This window comes from Erpetoichthys calabaricus, chromosome 16, assembly GCF_900747795.2.
Source record: "Erpetoichthys calabaricus chromosome 16, fErpCal1.3, whole genome shotgun sequence".
Classification (NCBI taxonomy): Eukaryota; Metazoa; Chordata; class Cladistia; order Polypteriformes; family Polypteridae; genus Erpetoichthys; species Erpetoichthys calabaricus.
In genome coordinates this window covers 50,613,013-50,628,163 of record NC_041409.2, presented here as the reverse complement: position 1 = coordinate 50,628,163, position 15,151 = coordinate 50,613,013, and the positions used below count along the sequence as shown (strand labels likewise).

Below are 15,151 nucleotides of genomic sequence, written 5' to 3'. Positions count from 1 at the left end.
TAGAAGAAAAGGCACGATATCTTAACATACAATAAGAGCTCTAAACATTATGTGTGGTACATCATAGGCAATTAAAATGGTGAAAAGATACAGGAGGCTGATAGGCCACCAACAGGCACAAGTCCATTCTTTTACAACTTCATTAACATGCTTTTCCATTGAACTTGATTTTTTCCAGTTTTATAGCCCATTACTTTCTGAAATTAACTGTGCAGTGTGAAGGGCATACGTCTAGATGTGTGACAGTCATTACTGAAAACGCTCAAAGAAACTAAAAACCCTGAAAACCCAGAGAAGACAAACTGGGTCTGTACATCTCAAACAAAACATATTTAAAATTAAGAGGAGCACAAACAAATTAATAATGCCCACCTGTGAGACCCCTGGTGTGATGGCCGTGGCACTACTGACGGAGTGTTCTGAGGAGAAAGGTCCACCGCCTGTCCAGACACAAAGCTGCTTCCTTGCTGCTTCGAGGGTAACACCGTAGGACGGGCATCTTCTAAAATCGCAACACAGGGCACAGTTTAGGAAGTCAGGATTTATTGTTTTTTGCATTTGTTCAGTGCTTAAGGACATTAAAAAATATTTCCACAGAAAAAGAAACAACCTATTTTGCTACTTTTAAAATGTTTTCTTTTAGGATTCATTAATGGGATGCTAATACCTTTCTATCTAACATGTTCTTCTAACATACATGTACATAAATCAAAGTATGAAAAAAAATAAAACTGTTACCTGAGACAGACAGGTGAATGAAATGGTGGTCTCTTTCCCTCCCATCTGAAATAACACACATTAACCATCCAGAGTCTTGGGCTGTAAGTGGATCAATGACCAGAGTACCGTCAGGCTCCTGGGCGTACCTGAGAAGAGGATGTGACGTGAGATCAGTCGTGTGTCTGCAGAGGTAGTGAAGGCTACTTACACTGGATTCAGACCCCTTCACTTTCTGCACACTTTATTGTGTTGTACATTTTATTTTTATTTCATTAAAACAGAATTTCAGAAAGGTTGGAACATCTCTCTATTAAAGAAGAAAATCCTGCAATGCGACAAGACTTTTTGGAAGATTTTTTCCAAGTCCCACGAGTTGAGACTTTTGCCATGAGATGTTTTCAAGTCCTGTCCTCCTCACAACCATATTCAACCACGCACACAGTAATCTCACCTCTTATTCGTGTGAATGCTTTTGTCAGACACATTTTCTGCTCTCTCAGCTCTTATAAATTTTAACATTTTCCTCACTTTAAGTTTCCAATTAAAGAAGACGTATTATGTCCAAATCTTATTGAAGAATTTCATCACGAAGGGTTATCAACAGAAAAAAATGAGTACACGGGTAATCCTAGCAGAACGAAATTGAATTACACAATGAATAATTCTAACATGAAACATAAATTAATTTCAAATTATTACATTTTACTCTTTTTTAATATGGTTAATTACTCGCTGTAATGTAAAATAGTTCTGTTATGCATATGTAACAATTCCCAGGAAAATAAAAATCTGTTTAAATTGTACATTCACATCCCCATACATGAGTGGCTGAACCGTAAAGAGGCCAGCGCATAGCACAGGCACGGGGGTTGGAGAGTGAAGCAAGCAGGGGGCAAAGCCCCCTAGTTTTATTAAAAACTAGCAAAATACCCGCGCTTCGCAGCGGAGAAGTAGTGTGTTAAAGAGGTTATGTAAACATATATATACATATACATATCTACATATATATACATATCTACAAATACACATATCTACATATACATATATATACATATATATATATATATACATATACACATCCACATATATATATATATATATATATACATATATATATACATATATATATATATATATATATACATATATATATACATATATATATATATATATATATACATATATATATATATATATATATATATATATATATATATATATACACATATCAATATATACATACACATACATATACACAAATACATACACATACATATATATATATATATATATATATACACACATGCAAACATACATACACACACATATATATATATATATATATATATATATATATATATATATATATATATATATATATACACATACAGACACATATATATACATATACATATTTACATATCTACATATATATACATATCTACATATATATACAGCATATAGACATACATATATACATACATACATTGACATATATATAATAGCCAAATCCCCGCGCTTCGCAGCGGCAAAGTACTGCTTTTAAATTTTTATTAAGAAGAAAAGAAAAACTTTTTAAATCGAGGGAAAATATACCAATAATAATTTGTTAAGGATCTGTTTTTTTGTGAAGCTGCCTTTACACAGCCTGTCCGCTGTTTTATAAACGAACGCCATATAAAGCCGTCCTTTCTCCTTGCTTAGCGGTTCTGTATTGTTTTATTGTTCATTTATTACGATTGTTATAGTTATTGTGTAGCTATTTGAGACTCACTTTTCTGTTCATGTACTCATTTCCTTTATGTAGTCCGCGGATTCTCTGCTATTTTTTGTTCGTTTATTTCGATTATAGTTATTTATTGATTCCTTTCTTTAGCTGACTGCCTGCTCATATAAGGCGCTCTGCTGTTTTTTTGTGAAGCAGTCTTTACACAGCTTCTCTGCTGTTTTATAAACGAATGCCATATAAGGTCATCCTTTTTCCTTGCTTTGCCAAGGAAGCAGCCTTTTTATTTAATCCATGGGTTCTCCGCTGTTTTATTGTTCTTTTATCACGATTGTTATAGTTCTGTTTGTATACCACGTTGTTAGTTCAGCACTCCGGTTGTAATATGACCAAGCCGTGCAAGCTTACTGTTGAGAATGCAACGTATAGTTGTACAGGAGAAAAGCAATCTTGCCTCAAATCAATGGCAACCTTTTGTAGGTCTATGAACTATTTAATGTTAGCTAAGACCCGGCACTTAAAATTTTCTCGCTACAGCAATTTTAACTCCGTTACAAAGTGATCCAAAGTCTCGTTTATACCTCGTGTCTTCTCATTAAACTTGTATGTCGCGAATATGGTATTGCAAACGGCTGGGGGAGCGTTTCTATAAACTTAATTTAAACTTACGGTTTACACCGTGCTTTGTTTCCGCAGTAGCTGCACTTATGAATATGCTTGTATGCATCACTCGCTCGCTTCTTATTGTTTCGCTGCCTTCTCAATTGTGTAATGAATGTTTTCTTCAGCGCTCTTTGGGGCTCTTCCTTGTTTTGTACGTACTGCGTTCACAGTCAGTTCACGTGATTACGTGGGAGGCGTGATGACGCGATACGCAACTCCGCCTCCCACGGCCATTGAGCTGCAGTCTATTACAGTATATGGACAAAAAAGAGGTTCCAGTTATGACCATTACGTGTAGAATTTCGAAATGAAACCTGCCTAACTTTTGTAAGTAAGCTGTAAGGAATGAGCCTGCCAAATTTCAGCCTTCCACCTACATGGGAAGTTGGAGAATTAGTGATGAGTCAGTCAGTGAGTGAGTGAGTGAGTGAGGGCTTTGCCTTTTATTAGTATAGATCAAAAACTTAAACCTCTCCTTCATAGAAGTATTTAAACTGGAAGTTGCGGTCATGTGCCTCCTGTTTGCCTGAATCCTCCTTGAGATGTTTCTAGAACTTGATCAGAGTCCACCTGTAGCAAAGTGAATTGATTGGACATTAGAAGAGCATACGTGTAGAGAAGGTCTGACGAGTCACACTGCACGTCAGGACCAAAAACAAGCCACAAAGTCCAAGGAAACTCTGTGATCAAACTGTGGTGAGGCACAGACCGCAGCAAGGGGATCAAACCATTTTATGAAGCTTCATGTGGTCCTTTTAGCACACTGGTCTCAATGAATACGTAATGGAGGAAGATTGGAACCACCAGGACTCCTCCTGGTGTCTGCTGTCCAGCTAAACGGAGTAACTAGGCAAGAAAGGTGTTGGTCAGGAAGGTAAGGGAAAATAAATAAAGTGTTTGACACTGCCTACCTGTTAAGCTGGGTCATCCTGACATCATTTGTACCTAACAATTTATATTCGGAAATGAGATCATATGTAACATTTAACTTTGTGCTTTGTTCTGTGATAACAGTTCACATATAAGAAGTCTTATTCTGTAAACCAAATGTTTCGACAAGACGCTTAATGATTAACTTATTTTGGTACCTCTGGAGGTTATTCATTGGCAGAGGGGTACTGCTAGAATGTACTGAGTATCTGAGTGGTCACTGGTGATTGACTGAAATGTTTACTAGCTACTATATGCCAATGAGCCTAACAGAAGCTGCTCTCTTAAGACTAATCACACTTACTATGGATAGTCTTGCTGCTCACACAATGAGCCTCCATCAGTTGGTGTAAATAAAAATGTCCTTGGATTTCGTTTATATTGATGACTCAAGGCCTTTTCTATTTACTAAGTCTTTTCTGCAACAGTGACCAAGAACCAAATGGTTACTCTCACAGAACTTCAGGACTCTCCTGCTGAGAGAGGAGAGCAAGTAAGAAGTACGCCATCTCGGCAGCATCCCATCAATCAGGCTTTTATGATAAAGTGTCTAACTCCTGTTTGGAGTTTGCCAAAGAGTAAAAGATTTTCTGGCCTGAGGAGACAAAAATTGAAATCTTTGGATAGAACTCCAAGCACTACGTCTGGAGAAGACCAGGCACTGTTCATCACCTGCCTAATAACACCCCTATGGTACAGCATGGTGGTGGCTGTACCATGCTATGGGGAGAGGGAGACAGGTCAGAACTGAGGGAAGGATGAGTGCAGCCAAACACTGAGAGGTCCTTGAAGAAAATCTGCTCCAGAGTGCACCTCACCACAGACACGGGTGACAGTTCAATGACCTGAAGCAGACAGCCAAAACGACACTGGATTGGCTTTGGGACAAGTCTCTGTCCTTGAGTGACATAGAACATATGGAGAGACTGGAAGATCAGAATCAGAATCAGATTTACTGGCCAAGTATGCATGCTTACAAGGAATCTGATTCCAGTTTTGGTGACTCTCCAATTATAAGTTACATAATTGACATACACACAACAGTTAAAAAAAGTTAAAACAGTTAAAGGTTGCCAGCTGATACAGACTTCCCATCCAGCCTAACAGAGCTAGAGAGGATCTGATGGATCAACTACCCAAATCTAGGGGTACAAAGCTCACCGAGAAGCTGAAATTGCTGCCAAAAGGTCTTCTACAAAACTCTGAATTAAGGCTTTGAAAATTTCCATGAAGGAGAGATTTACGTTTTCAACGCTGAATACCATATATACTGTATTCATGTTTAAGTTCTCCCGTGGATAAGTCGGGGCTTGATTTTACCGTATAATTTCCAGTATTATATAATGCCAGTTGTATAAGTCGAATGCGGAAAACTCCTGCTATTGGTCCAAGAGATTACGATATGCTAACGCCCATCTGAGAGAGTAACCACCGAGCACACGGCCTTTTTTTCTATGTATTGTGCCTACGTGACCACACAGTAATACCTGAACTATTCCGAAGCGACGTTTGCACTTCGTCGGGTGTGAGGGTGTATCTCACACCCTCATACACCTTTATTGTAACAGCATCCCTTATCTACGATGGAGCATTCGATCAGAAGTAAACATGAAGCTGGTTTTAAATTAAAAGTCTATAAAGTGGCAAAAGAAATTGGCAACTGCGCTGCTGCAACAAAATTCGATGCGTCTGAGAAACTGGTGCGAGATTGGAGGAGGCAAGAAGATGTAAAAAAAATGTAAATGTTGCATTTTTAAATGGGCGTACAAGTCGGTGTCTGATTTTATGATCAATTTTTCGGGTTTCAAGACCCAACTTATATGCGAGTACATACCATATATCTGCAAACCTTTGTCAAAATGTTTTCAGCTGTCACAATGGGTTATTGAGTGGAGACTGAAGGGCAACGATGTCCAGTTTATCTATTTAAATTTAAATGTATAACAGCATAAAGTGTGCAAAAAGTGGAGGGGCCTGAAGACTTCCTGAATGAAAATCTATAATGCTGCAGAGAAAGCACCAAAGCAGACATGTCTAGAGACGTGTCACTTAATGGTGCTTCGGGCTCACGTTACTAAACGCCAAATAACAAAAGGCACCCAGAAGACAGACATGAAATAACTCGTGAATTTATGTACATGTAAAGATTTCTATAAAAAGTGATTTAAATTCCAAAAAAAAAAAAAAAAATCTTTTACATTAGAGTTTCCCACATAAATGAATGCCATTCTCAGAATGTATGTCTTTATTTATGTTTGGATTTGAAATAAATTCTAACGGAAAAACACATTTTTTTGTTCAATTTTACAAGCACATTCGTAAAAAGACAAAGTAAAATACTGTCTACAAGGAGTGAGAAGAATTCTAATTTTTAAAGTATTAGTTCTTCAAGTGGCAAGAACGCTGCTGCAAGTTAAGAAATGAGAGCTCACATACCATTTAAGGAATAAAGCACAGAAGAAAAGGGCTCCTACCTGGAGGACGGGATGGGATGGCTGTCCTTTCTCCACTCCACATTCACAGAGGAACTGGCAGAGAACCTGCAAGGAAGTCTTACCATTTGGCCGGGCCTTCCTGTGACTGATGAAGGACCAGACTTATCGATGGATAGCCTGGGGGGTGGAGGGGAAAGAAGACAATTACTTAACAGAAACAGTAATTTAATCCGAGGTATCTTTTCTGTTTTGTGGTGTCTATATAGAGAAATAAAATACACAAAACACTTTCTCTGTTAGAGGAAACAATACTGCATAGGAAGACTATTACTACTGAATAAAACCAAAAGAAACATCTTATTATAACCGAGATCCCAGGCCCAGGCACAAAACAACCAAATACATGTACAGCGCGCCAATAGAAACCAGGAACGGCCAAGACCACTAACAAACCGTCCAGCTACGCCTTCACCCACTTGCATTCCAAACTAAGTGGCTGAACTCCAGCTGGCACCAGGATCTGCCTGGACATCATCGGATAACAAAGGTGATAATCAGAGTTGAATGGACATCTCTTCAGAGGCTCCTCTGCAGGCTTCTTGAGTCAGAAGGTGTGAAATGGACACAAAGAGGTAAAATTCAAGGGAGTTGACAACTCCGATAAGCAGAAGAACTTGCCTAAGAAGAAACACATTGACTTTGTAACTGGAAGTGGCTTTAATCCAATCAGGAGAAATTATACCTCCCTTTAAAACTAAATACACTCATCCCATCTGAGAATATTCTGCTGGACACTCACTCAGAGAGGAGAAAAATCTGCAAAATGACCTTCTGAATCTTCTGACAGAAACTAAAAGCTGATTAGCCATTTTATGTTCGGAGAGCTGATAACTTCTTTTCTTTGAGGATCACATTTTGACCATCTCACTGCCAAGCCACGCTGTGGGCCAAACATCAATAAGGGAACTTCAGCACCTACACCATTGTGCCAGAAACAGTAATGGTCTTCCCTAAGTTGAAGACAACACACCACAGGGTCTTATGGCAAAAAAAAAACTGAGAAAGCAGCCATCACAGAACACCAGAAATAAAGGATCATACTGCAAAGAGAAAGAGCCCACTCCCAACGCAAGATGAATCCTCTACTTGAACTTGAAGCAACAACAAGGCAGCTGATCCACAAAACATTGGACATCATCTTTAAAGACTCGGTACTGTTAAACTGTTTATCTGTGCTAAGATAAATCAGAACTCTAAGTAGCCAGTAAACAGCAAGCCTCTCTATGTTAGATGTTTGTCTGTCTTATATGTCAACATGTACAGTGTGTACAGTGATCAAGTTTCTATAGTCCTTCTGTTTATCAATAAATTGTAATACTCTGCTTCTTAAATCGAGTGAGCTTCAGTTACCTTGATATAAATCTAAAGGCCGTAGAACCTCTCCTACAGCAGAGACAGGTAAGGTAAATAAAGTAGAAGCCTTAATGAATTATTGGATGTATTAGGAGGTGACTGATCATTAATGAACCAAGTTCAAACTCACCTTTCCATTTCCCACATTTATTGGTGTCCCTCTGGGTGAGCACAATAAAACAGGCCTGCATTGACTGACGTCCCACTGGCAAGACAATCTTTAAGAGTGATGCCCTTTTTATTCCCGCCCTGCCACGTTCCCCTTTCTTACTGAGAGTGTAAGACCTGCTGTAAGCCACCTCTATTCTGTATGCCGTTTTGAGGACTGTCCAGGTTTATGGTGAGGGTTAGTGCCTCAGTAATAGAATATTACTGTATTACTACCATCATTCACATGTGTAGCTAGCTGTGTTCTTTGGGTGACATGCTATCGACAGATACAACTTAATTTGTCCAGAAGGGGAAATTTGTCACAGAAAGAGGGTTCAAACCAAAGGTTAATGATGTGAAAATATTTAATTTCTCTGGTTAGTTTAAAACTTTCTTCAGATCCCTCAATCCTGCCTCATTGTGAGATCATTTTTATGTGTTTCAATTTAGGCTAAAACACAAGAGGGCCACATTGACTATGAAATGATCGAGAGTGGTCTCTCTCATTATTCTTATTTTCATCTTCTCTGATCCAGACAAAGTCCTTGTGCTATCTGTCATTATTTTGATAGTGTTGCTTGGGAATTATGCTGTTCAAAGATTTGAAAAATATTATGTCTTTCAACTGGTCCATATCTTTCATACAACCTTATCTCCTGAGAGGTCCTTGCAGCCCACATTCAATATTTATAATGAAATGCACTAGAAGAAGCCTACAAAGACTGAATACAATAAGCCAATTAGTCTGTGATCTTGAAGGCTGATTACAACCGGAGATACTTTAAATATTGTTTAATTATCCAGCATATTTTTTTAGAATTCTTAACCATTTAGATTTCTCTTGAAATGCAGTATCTAATGCATACAAAAGGTTAAAAAAAAAAACAAAACAAGAAGCTACAAAGTGCGAAGACTGTCAATAGATGCTGCAGAAACATCTGGAGTATGCTTGTGTGTGTAACCAACTGGATATTTAAATGGTTAAATATCAAAATTAATATACCATATTACTGCTGCTACTGAAATGACAATATATATATATATATATATAATGCCCATATAACAAGACCCCATCATCCATTAAACAACCTTTTAAACCTTCCCAAGCTATGGTCTGACTGCATAAGACCTGATCACAAACATCTGCCATCTCTCTGGAAAGTCTGTGCAATGTCAGTACCCTTCAGCATTTTGGTGAGGTGGACACGCTCTGATGGTAACAGCCTTTGGACAGATTATTCACTGAGCATTATTCTGCATGTTTTGTTCTCCTGGTGCTCCAGTTTTCCCCCACACGCCCATATGTGCCGGTCATATTATCTGGTGATTTCAAATTGCCCCTCTGTTAATGAGTGAGTGGGTCCTAAAGTGGGCTGACGGCCTGTTCAGAGCCGTTTCCTACCTTTTGAGCCAGCAGCCTCACCACCTGCACCTCAGAAGAGGTCATCCACCTGAAGCTAAGCCTGTTTGGGCCCTGGATGAGAGACCGTTCAGGATTACTTGTTTGAGGATTACTTGTGGGTGGCACGGTGGCGCAGTGGTAGTGCTGCTGCCTCGCAGTAAAGAGACCTGGGTTCGCTTCCCGGGTCCTCCCTGCGTGGAGGTGGCATGTTCTCCCTGTGTCTGCGTGGGTTTCCTCCCACAGTCCAAAGACATGCAGGTTAGGTGGATTGGCAATTCTAAATTGGCCCTAGTGTGTGCTTGGTGTGTGGGTGTGTCCTGTGGTGGGATGGCACCCTGCCCGGGATTGGTTCCTACCTTGTGCTCTGTGTTGGCTGGGATTGGCTCCAGCAGACTCCCGTTACCCTGTGTTCGGATTCAGCGGGTTGGAAAATGGATGGATGGATGGATGGATTACTTGTGTTCTGTTCTGTGTTGTATTCACCCCCTTTTTTTGACACCCACTGCTCGCTCACTGGAAAGGGTCTCTCTTTGAATTGCCTTTCCCAAGGTTTCTTCCTTTTTTTTGGGGGAGTTTTCCCTTGTCTTCAAGGCTGGGGTGCTGTCTAAAGGTAGAGCCTGTTAAAGCCAATTGCAGCACTCCTGTGTGATTTTGGGCTATACAAAAATAAATTGTACTGTACTGTACTGTATTGTATTGTATTGTCCTTTGGATGAGACGTAAAACTGAAGTAATGACTCTCTGTGGTCATAAAAGATCTCTGGGCATCCTTCATAAAGAACAGAGTTTATCCTGATGTCCTGGCGAAATAGCCATTCACGGCCTGGTCATTCTGGCCCTCTAATCATCCCCAGTTTCTATCTGGCTAACTATCTCTCTCACCACTTTGCCACCTAAACAGCTAAAGTGTGGTGAGGTGCAATAATGTCTGCCATCACATCATCCAGGTGGATGCTGCACATTGGCGTTGGTTAAATTGACTTCCTATTCACTGTGTTAATGCTTTGGGTAATGAGATAAATGCAGTGTCGTCTTCTTCTTCTTGTGCCGTTTGCAGCAGAGATACACTTTAGCACCCTGTGACACTGAATGAACACTATTACATTCACAATCTGATGACCCAATGCAGAAGATATTTCTATCTGATACTAACAAGCCTCACTTGTACCCCCAATCTGGACAAATTCATTATTCTTTTTCATGTACTATGAAATCACTCCTGCTCTTGTGTCACCTGTTCTGTTTTCATGCAGACTGGAAGAAAGATGGAACTCTAATATACTGAATATCTAAATAAGACCATCAAGAGTTAGAAATTCTTTGATAATGCATCAACCACTTTTTGAAAGCACCAGACAAGTATGGCCCACGCATCAGCTATTAAATCATCATCATCACTTTGTTCTTCACCATACTTAACAAAAAGAAAAAGTAGCACAGAGATATTTCTGAGAACAAAGCTACAAAGTTCACCTTCATATTGACTAAGGACCAACTCAAAAAACCTGTGGACCACAACGACGGCCTCTACTTTCATGCTGTCCCAACCTAAAACTACATTACTATTGGTCACTAGGACTATTCAGCTAAGCAGCTTTTGAGCTGATGAGGATCTTGGAGAAGCCCTGGAAGTCACAGGAGTAGTCATGACAGACCATGTTAAAATGCAGCAGATTCCTCATGCTGTCACCTTCATTAAATGCCTTTGTATACCATCACAATAACTCTAGGCCATATGCGTAGAGAGCAGGTACCTGGAGATAAAACAGCCTTAAGGTCACCAATTGTCTCCTTTCCTGGATACCACCATTACCTTTGCACTTTCGGTGTGTTACGATAATCCACGGCAGCATTACTCCGTCCATGCACCACTCCAACTTGAGACTGGAGACTCGTCTCTGTACGTGCAGGCTGTCCATTATGGCGATCATCTTTGGCACCTGAGTCATCCTCTTCTTCTACCTCTTCTCTGGATTTTTCTGGATGTTTCGCAACCTCAGGCCTTGAGGTGATCACCTGTGAGAATACAGGTGAACTTCTTCCTTGCTGATTGCTGGCTGGAAAGAAAGCCCCCATCCCTACATCAGTGGGGTATCTGGTGTTAACTGTTTCAGGGTTAATGCTCTCTGAATTGTGGATTATGTGCTCAGACTTACTTGAAACTCTGGGATTATCTTGGTCAAAAGGGAACTGCCTAGTACTCAGAACATCGGTTATTTTTGACCCATGGTTAGAATTCGTAGGGGAGGGTGTTTTCTGTGACCCACCATGTATAAGTCGGTGTTGACCCTTCACAAAATTCACCCGTGACTCTCTGTCATAAAACCTCCTGTTGTTATTACCGTCCACTCCCATACTTTGCCCTTTGGAAGCCAAGGACACTTCAGTTTGCCCTTTGCCATTAGCATAACTTGATACTCGAGAATCCAGATTCTTTTCAATGGTCAACAGTGGATCCCCTCTGTGATAAACAGTTAAAACTTTGTGATTATTTTGAGAGTTTACCAGACTGGTACTACTGGGTGCATGTTCATCACGAGACACTGTCCAGGTGTCCCCCCTTGGAGTTTCCTGCCCACTTTGCACTGCTAGCCTTTGCTGGCTGCGATCAGATGAAACACCCTTTCCTAAGTTGACAGTTTGAGCCATGATGTCTTGTCCCCTTCCTGCTACTGGATGTAACTGCCTTGTGAAATGGCTTCCATAGTCCAACCCAACATTTTCTCCTTGTGGTTTACATTCCTTCAGACAAGCTTTCTCTGACTGGAAATTGTTGCGATTGCCTTGGCAGCCTCCGTACCAAAAGCGGTTACAACCACCAGCTGATGGAATGAAGTACCAGCGAATAGTCCAATCCGCACATGGGCCATTGGCACTGGGAAGAAGACAATGAAGAGGATAAGCTATAAGAAACAAAAACAAGAAATGTTTTTAGATCCATGATCATGCCCGAAAAAACCAAACATATCTTGCCTAAAGCAAGCCCTTGCATAAGAAATCACTGCAGTGCAAAGCTAATCTATAGACGTAATTAAAATAAAAATATTTTTAAAATATTTTATACCACAGTAAGGGTGTAGTAATGTTTATTGAAGATTTATTTACATAAGACACTGAAAGTACTCAAAAGCAGTTTCACCTAAATCATTACAAGCTGTGACAATGACGCAACACCCTGTTCTACCAGGGGCTGAAGTGGCCCCTAAAGATATATGAAATCACAACAACAACAGCATTGAGAATGGATGGTAAGACCAATAATAACATAAGGAAAAACTAGGCCTACCAAGGCGCCTTTCCAGCGTGCGATTTTTTGGAAAAAACATGCGTCAACTGCCACTAAAGTCAACCAGCCTGAGTTGCACACAGGGGAAGGCAAACGATGGAGCTGAGAGGGTCGTCTAATCAGTCAGCATGCAGAGCAAAGGCTCAGATTAGAGCCGGTCGCAGATGGAAGGCTGTTAACCAAGCCATTAGCAGACTGAGACTGCAGGAAGTGGTCAGTAGGACACAGACTGGAAGAAGTGGTCTTGGGTGAGGAAAGGCTTCTGTGTTGTGGTCTACTGCCACAGGAAAGGAAAAGAAAGCTGTTGATCTCCAAAATAGCCAATATGGAAGTAGAGCTCTACAAAGTGAAAGCTGTAAGTCAGAGTCAACAAGAGACCTGGACAACCTGGGAGGGAGTTGTCAATGGGGAACTGAGCTGGAATGACACATGGAGGAAACCACAAGCCAGACGTAGTTTACTCCTAAGATCAATGTATGACACTTTCCCTAGCCCCAGCAACCTGTGTCTTTGGTACACTTCTTCTGAAGAATGTCCACTCTGCAACGCTCCAGGTCCCACACTAAACCACATACTCTCCATTGGCACAAGGTGACTATAGATGGCGGCATGACCAGGTATCAGTGATCTCAAGAGCATGCACATAGGAAGCAAATGGAGCTGATCCAGGACATAGACAACTGTTGATTCCCTTGACTAGATCAGGAGGTGGAGGACCTTACATCCCTCGGACAGCATCAGTCCTATCACCTAGTGGCATCTGGAACATGAGAGGGAACATTGACACGAATCTTCAGTTCCCCTCTGAGATTACTACAACTTTCCTCCTGCCAGACATTGTACTGTTGTTCCCAAAAAACAAAGTGGGTTACATTGGTACAGCCAACTGCTTCACTCTTGCACATGAGTTCAGTATTCTACCCCAAATCTGAGATTCCACTAGAAATGCAACTAATGCCCAGGGTCTAGAAGAGGTAACCAGATGGGTGTCATTAAAATCCTTCAAGGAGCTGATTAGGAAAGTGCTGTTATGCAAAAAGCAGGCCCACCTGGACCCTCACCATTCTGCTTATAGAGCTAAGACAGTAGATGAGGGTGTCACGTTGACACTTCTGAATGTGCTGGATGACCACTTGGGAAGACCAAAAACCCACACAAGTTTGACAATTGTCCTGATGTGCAAAATCGTCATTTTTTGAAGTTACAGACTGTTTATACTAATCTTTAATTTTGATTAAATATACTCAAGGAAGCAATTGAGCTACCAGGGCCATTAATACTGAAAACGTCTTTTCCTATACATGCTTCCTGTTTTGCACCAGTAATTCATAACTTTAATGAATCTCTTTCATTCAGTTTATAACTTAATGGTAAAGGTAATGGAACACAGGTATAGATGCCACATTAAATCGAATAAATACATTTTTATATCACATACAGTTACTGGGCTGCTGGTGACAACCCTCTCCATTTGGGCCAGTGGCAGGCACATCATTATCAAAGCAGCAACCAAATGGTGCAGATCGGCACACATCTGATGGGGTCCTCTGAGTCTGAGAATGAGAAGGCTGCAAACAGATCAAGAGAAAATTTTATTGAGATGCCCTGTGGAATCAGAAAACAAATCCCCCCCCCCCAGTTTTTGACACCTGTGCTAAAAACAGAAGATGATACATCAACACTTCTACTGGAAACCAACAATCTCATTTTTGTTTTGTAAAATTTGTCATTCCTGCTTTTGCTAATTGTTGACATTGCCACACAACTGAGAGCGTGATTCACTTGTTATGCTCCCTGAAAGTGTTTTGCCACGGGTCGCAGGTCTTCAGTGATATGGAGACAGGTTGCAACAATGAGTCAATGTCATTAATAATAATTGATAAAGAAGATAGCTGCCAACAAATCTTATCAATTGTTGCCTTGTTACATACTGTATGTCACACACATGCACATGGGAAGCAGCTAAAGAGCCTGAATGAGAGTAATTCCATGCCAAACCAGGGAGTGGTGGAATGTACTAACTCTTTCTCTCACTCCTCTGCAGACCAGTCATGGGAAATCCCGCCTCAATCATGCCACTTCCTCCGCTCTCCTTTAAAGTCACCATCTTTGTGCTATCGAGTCAGTTCTGTTGTGGACTCCAGTCTGTACACATCTGTACATTATTAATATCCATTATTAGGGGTGGGCGGTATGACCGAAATTCTATATCACGGTATTTTTCTAAATTATCCCAGTTTCATGGTATTTGACGGTATTTTTTTCCCATGCATGAGTGGATGTTAACCACATTTTCCAGTGCAATTACTGGCTAAGAAAAACCTACTCCACTGTCATGAGAATTGTACATTGTACAAAAAAAACATTTTAATGTGCACATAAGTATTAATACAGGTTTGCATGGCCCCATAAAGTGATACTTTTCA

General features: G+C 40.3%; 1 protein-coding gene across 2 annotated transcripts in view; it reads right to left on the bottom strand.

Moving 5' to 3' along the window:
• Positions 1-15,151, bottom strand: part of paplna (papilin a, proteoglycan-like sulfated glycoprotein) — a 155,466-nt gene that overhangs the window by 13,212 nt on the left and 127,103 nt on the right. For both annotated transcript variants that reach the window (XM_028822019.2, XM_051919912.1), the window contains 5 exons: positions 14,164-14,293; positions 11,253-12,342; positions 6,514-6,651; positions 739-866; positions 373-502 (listed from right to left, as the gene is read on the bottom strand). In XM_028822019.2, the coding sequence (XP_028677852.1) occupies positions 373-502; positions 739-866; positions 6,514-6,651; positions 11,253-12,342; positions 14,164-14,293 (1,616 nt within the window). The remainder of the gene's footprint in view (positions 1-372; positions 503-738; positions 867-6,513; positions 6,652-11,252; positions 12,343-14,163; positions 14,294-15,151) is intronic.